The following is a 6,319-nucleotide window of genomic DNA, read 5'->3' on the forward strand; positions in this document are numbered from 1 at the left end:
CGTCCAGAGAAACCGGACGTAACAGCGTGTGGAATGCAAAGGGAGATAACTCCGAAAATGCCTCACATGTAGGTCATTAGGTCATCATGATTTAAGGCACAGCAGGTTATCTCTGAAATGACTTTATTCGCCACAACTGTAAAGTGGCGCCCTTGTAGAAATAATCCAATTCAAATCAAAGCTTGTTCAAGGGAAACAGTGGTTAAGTTTCTTCAAAAAGACATGGCTAATTCCGGTGGCATATGGTCGTGTGCACTGGTCCCAAATGGGGCAGTGTTAAGTGACTGCAGGTAGAGGACAACAACTGCAGGAGTGACTACATTCGTCGTGAGAGCTTTCATGGCTTCGGTCCTGCCCCAAAGCTGAAACACAGGTTATGACAACTCACATGTCTCCCCAGGCAAGTGACCGATTCCGTGGTCTAGTGGATAGAACGTCTGCCCGGAAAGCAGGTGGGTGGTTCGATCCCCAGCCGCGTCATACCAAAAGATATAATATAAGCTTCTGTTACCCTGCCTGGCGCTCGGCACTGAGGGGATGAACAAGGACTGGCTTGCTCGGATTCAGTGTAATGTGTCTGAGTGGGGTTGCAATCACGTTAAACTGCACATGCTATCTCTGGGCTAACCTTTACAAACAATAGCCTTACATTAGTCAGGACTAGTACAAGCATCCTCACACACTCGTGCATGCAGGCCGATTTATAAGTGCAATATTCTTGATCGCGACGTTAAATCCCATTTCACTTCACCTGAGGCAAGTGCATCTATCTATAGTTCAATCAATCCATCAATCCACAATGGGCATTAAAAGATAGGATGCAAGTCACTCAGATGTAATTGACTTGTATCGCATCTTCAGTCACGATGTAATTCACTTACCTTAGTGGTTATACATAAGGGAGCTCGCATCATGGTAAATAGATGTCAGCTTTACAATAGCCAGGGAACTGTCCTTTGCAATGGTCAATACAAAACCTGAAGACAAAACTATTTCTTGATTTGGATTTCACCGATGTAAAATATTTTATTCGTCGTTATACATGCCTTTTGGAGAGGTCTAATTTAGCGTTGATAACGTTTACTTGTTCCCTTCAAGTTGAATAAAATATGTTAAAACCGAACTTAGGTCGGCCGCCCTCTGATAGAAGATGTGATGTTATAACTCGCCGCGATTATGCGAAATTGTGAACTATAAGTATTCTTTCAAAATGACGGCTTAGGAAATGTAATACGTCAACGCCGGAGAAAATGCATTTTTCGACCATCTGTCGAAAAAGATTCAATTCGGCATCAAAGGCAAAAGAAATGTGAACATCATATTAATGAATAGCTGAAATCAAGAACTGTTTACGCAATGAAATGTCACGATTTCACAAAAAAACACGTAAGCGAACACGATATGATTTGGCAGTGCAGAAATACAGGAACAAACACTTCTTTTTATCATTATCATTAATCCTTCAATCTAGAAACGCACTTCAATGTGCCAGCATCTTCCCGAGGCAAGAGAGTTAACTGACTATAACAGTCCAGTTTCCACATCTTCCCGAGGCAAGAGAGTAAACTGACTATAAAAGTCCAGTTTCCACATCTTCCCGAGGCAAGAGAGTTAACTGACTATGAAAGTCCAGTTTCCACATCTTCCCGAGGCAAGAGAGTTAACTGACTATAAAAGTCCAGTTTTAAAGTCAGTTAACTCTCTTGCCCGGGGAAGATGATGCACCAGCGGCACACATCAACACAGCCCAAACCACAATCACAGCCGCTGTCCCGGTGTAACTCAAAACCATGCTCATGGTCCAATATAACTGACAGTCACAGTCTTGGTCCAAAATAACTGACAGTCACAAACATGGTCTAATACAACTGACAGTCACAGTCATATTCTAATATAACTGACAGTCACAGTCATAGTCCAATATAACTGGCAGTCACAGTCTTGTTCTAATATAACTGGCAGTCACAAACATGGTATAATACAACTGACAGTCACAGTCATGGTCTAATATAACTGGCAGTCACAGTCATGGTCTAATATAACTGGCAGTCACAGTCATGGTCTGAGATAACTGGCAGTCACAGTCATGGTCTGAGATAACTGGCAGTCACAGTCATGGTCTGAGATGACTGGCAGTCACAGTCATGGTGTGAGATAACTGGCAGACACAGTCATGGTCCAATATAACTGACAGTCACAGTCATGGTCTTATATAACTGGCAGTCACAGTCATGGTCTAATATAACTGGCAGTCACAGTCATGGTCTAAGATAACTGGCAGTCACATTTCTAATATAACTGACAGTCACAGTCATAGTCCAATATAACTGGCAGTCACAGTCTTGTTCTAATATAACTGGCAGTCACAGACATGGTCTAATACAACTGACAGTCACAGTCATGGTCTAATATAACTGGCAGTCACAGTCATAGTCTAATATAACTGGCAGTCACAGTCATGGTCTGAGATAACTGGCAGTCACAGTCATGGTCTGAGATAACTGGCAGTCACAGTCATGGTCTGAGATGACTGGCAGTCACAGTCATGGTCCAATATAACTGACAGTCACAGTCATGGTCTAATATAACTGGCAGTCACAGTCATGGTCTAATATAACTGGCAGTCACAGTCATGGTCTGAGATAACTGGCAGTCACAGTCATGGTCTAATATAACTGGCAGTCACAGTCATGGTCTGAGATAACTGGCAGTCACAGTCATGGTCTGAGATGACTGGCTGGCAGTCACAGTCATGGTCTTAGATAACTGGCAGTCACAGTCATGGTCTGAGATGACTGGCAGTCACAGTCATGGTGTGAGATAACTGACACGCATGGTCTTACAGCCACAGTAAAATTCTATCTCACAGCCACGGTCACGGTCTAAAGCACAGCTACGGTCACAGTCTAAAGCACAGCCACAGTCACATTCTATCTCACAGCCACGGTCACAGTCTAAAGCACAGCTACGGTCACAGTCTAAAGCACAGCCACAGTCACATTCTATCTCACAGCCACAGTCACGGTCTATCTCACAGCCACAGTCACAGTCTATCCTACAGCCACAGTCACAGTCTATCTTACAGCCACAGTCACAGTCTATCTCACAGCCACAGTCACAGTCTATCTTACAGCCACAGTCACAGTCTATCTCACAGCCACAGTCACAGTCTATCTCACAGCCACAGTCACAGTCTATCTTACAGCCACAGTCACAGTCTAAAGCACAGCCACGGTCACAGTCTAAAGCATAGCCACAGTCACAGTCTAAAGCACAGCCACAGTCACAGTCTATCCTACAGCCACAGTCACAGTCTATCCTACAGCCACAGTCACAGTCTATCTCACAGCCACAGTCACAGTCTATCTTACAGCCACAGTCACAGTCTATCCTACAGCCACAGTCACAGTCTATCTTACAGCCGCAGTCACAGTCTATCTTACAGCCACAGTCACAGTCTATCTTACAGCCACAGTCACAGTCTATCTTACAGTCACGGTCACAGTCTATCTTACAGCCACAGTCACAGTCTATCTCACAGCCACAGTCACAGTCTATCTTACAGCCACAGTCACAGTCTATCTTACAGCCACAGTCACAGTCTATCTTACAGCCACAGTCACAGTCTATCTTACAGTCACGGTCACAGTCTATCTCACAGCCACAGTCACAGTCTATTTCACAGCCACAGTCACAGTCTATCTTACAGTCACAGTCACAGTCTATCTTAGAGCCACTGTCACAGTCTATCTCACAGCCACAGTCACAGTCTATCTTATAGCTGCAGTCACAGTCTATCTCACAGCCACAGTCACAGTCTATCTTACAGCCATAATCACAGTCTATCTTACAGCCACAGTCACAGTCTATCTTACAGCCACAGTCACAGTCCATCTTAGAGCCACTGTCACAGTCTATCTCACAGCCACAGTCACAGTCTATCTCACAGTCACAGTCACAGTCTATCTTACAGTCACAGTCACAGTCATGGTCTGAAATAACTGGCAGTCACAGTCATGGTCTGAGATGACTGGCAGTCACAGTCATGGTCCAATATAACTGACAGTCACAGTCATGGTCTAATATAACTGGCAGTCACAGTCATGGTCTAATATAACTGGCAGTCACAGTCATGGTCTGAGATAACTGGCAGTCACAGTCATGGTCTAATATAACTGGCAGTCACTATCTCACAGCCACAGTCACGGTCTATCTCACAGCCACAGTCACAGTCTATCCTACAGCCACAGTCACAGTCTATCTTACAGCCACAGTCACAGTCTATCTCACAGCCACAGTCACAGTCTATGTTACAGCCACAGTCACAGTCTATCTCACAGCCACAGTCACAGTCTATCTCACAGCCACAGTCACAGTCTATCTTACAGCCACAGTCACAGTCTAAAGCACAGCCACGGTCACAGTCTAAAGCATAGCCACAGTCACAGTCTAAAGCACAGCCACAGTCACAGTCTATCCTACAGCCACAGTCACAGTCTATCCTACAGCCACAGTCACAGTCTATCTCACAGCCACAGTCACAGTCTATCTTACAGCCACAGTCACAGTCTATCCTACAGCCACAGTCACAGTCTATCTTACAGCCGCAGTCACAGTCTATCTTACAGCCACAGTCACAGTCTATCTTACAGCCACAGTCACAGTCTATCTTACAGTCACGGTCACAGTCTATCTTACAGCCACAGTCACAGTCTATCTCACAGCCACAGTCACAGTCTATCTTACAGCCACAGTCACAGTCTATCTTACAGCCACAGTCACAGTCTATCTTACAGTCACGGTCACAGTCTATCTCACAGCCACAGTCACAGTCTATTTCACAGCCACAGTCACAGTCTATCTTACAGCCACAGTCACAGTCTATCTTAGAGCCACTGTCACAGTCTATCTCACAGCCACAGTCACAGTCTATCTTACAGCCACAGTCACAGTCTATCTCACAGCCACAGTCACAGTCTATCTTACAGCCATAATCACAGTCTATCTTACAGCCACAGTCACAGTCTATCTTACAGCCACAGTCACAGTCTATCTTAGAGCCACTGTCACAGTCTATCTCACAGCCACAGTCACAGTCTATCTCACAGTCACAGTCACAGTCTATCTTACAGTCACAGTCACAGTCTATCTCACAGCCACAGTCACAGTCTATCTTACAGCCATAATCACAGTCTATCCTACAGCCACAGTCACAGTCTATCTTACAGCCACAGTCACAGTCACAGTCTATCTCACAGTCACAGTCACAGTCTATCTCACAGCCACAGTCACAGTCAGCTGCCATGACTGTGTTGACATAGCAGTGTTAAACATCAGTCACTCTCGGACTATGCCTTCAGCAAGTGAACTCTGGTAATGGTGTCGAGTTTGCAAGAGATTTATAAATGCTGTACGATCAGTGAACAGAACGGTATAGAACAGAGGTTTATTCAAAGAAATGAAGACTTGGGCTACAAGCCCTGGTATTACAATTCAGATGCATGGCGGGGGAGTCAACAGTTATTAATACATGCAGGATATGTTTTTTTGTATTTATAGGGTACGATTCTTACTGTTACGTTTTAACAACTGCAGCATTTCAAATTCATTTGGATTTGTCAGTAATATTCAGTGAAACATTTAACTCTATATTTTGTTACCCTTTTGACACATTAATAATACGCATCCTCGATAACATCAATGTTAGATAACCTACACAAATCACAGTATCTAGAACTCGTTATGTCAACATGTCGTCTAATAAACGTGTCATTATGACCTTGGAGTTGTCCTTCATTGATAAACAATTGTTCCTTGGATTTGTGATAGGCGGAAATGATAGTACAATTATAACTTCCATTCGGAACAAGTTTTAATGTTCTGATCAACATAGCAAATACACTGCTTTGTCCAGAGGGCAACTAACGGGATCGGGTGGTCAGGCTCGCTGACTTGGTTGATGCATGTCATCGTATCCGAATTGCGTGGATCGATGCTAAGGATGTCAATCAATGGATTGTCTGGTCCAGACCCGATTATTTATAGCTGGAATATTGCTGAGTGCGGCATTAAACAGCAAACAAACAGAACAACTATAATCGACCGACCACTTTATATTCTCCGGAATATTAAACAGTCGAATTTAGATTTGAAATGTTAGTGTACAGGTTTCTAATAAATCATAGGATTACAATCTGGTCGTCAAATAGTCACAGTATATATATATATATATACAAAAATGAGGTAAATGTTCACTCGGTGTACATGTAATATATAATAAAATAATAAAGTCCACGTTAGTCCATCATCTTCTTTATAT

The 6,319-nt window shown here is 43.6% G+C and overlaps 1 protein-coding gene across 1 annotated transcript; it reads right to left on the reverse strand.

The window, feature by feature from the left end:
* Positions 1–212: 212 nt before the first annotated feature.
* LOC139465126 (balbiani ring protein 3-like) lies at positions 213–5,305 on the reverse strand. Its single transcript, XM_071246815.1, has 4 exons — positions 4,339–5,305; positions 3,156–4,001; positions 2,830–2,978; positions 213–362 (listed from the first exon to the last, which is right to left on the reverse strand). The coding sequence occupies exons 1-4, from the start codon at positions 5,303–5,305 to the stop codon at positions 213–215; spliced, it is 2,112 nt and encodes a 703-aa protein (XP_071102916.1).
* Positions 5,306–6,319: the final 1,014 nt, after the last annotated feature.

The sequence above is a fragment of the Haliotis cracherodii genome, unplaced genomic scaffold (genome assembly GCF_022045235.1).
Source record: "Haliotis cracherodii isolate W230 unplaced genomic scaffold, xgHalCrac1.p SCAF_17, whole genome shotgun sequence".
NCBI lineage: Eukaryota > Metazoa > Mollusca > Gastropoda > Lepetellida > Haliotidae > Haliotis > Haliotis cracherodii.

Coding starts and splice junctions, on each gene's coding strand:
- LOC139465126 (XM_071246815.1), bottom strand. CDS start 5,305: ATGGCAGCTGACTGTGACTGTGGCTGTGAGATAGACTGTGACTGTGAC. Junction 4,002..4,338: donor GATAGACTGTGACTGTGGCT/GTGAGATAGACT, acceptor TGTGACTGCCAG/TTATTTCAGACCATGACTGT. Junction 2,979..3,155: donor GATAGACTGTGACTGTGGCT/GTGAGATAGACT, acceptor GCTGTGCTTTAG/ACTGTGACCGTAGCTGTGCT.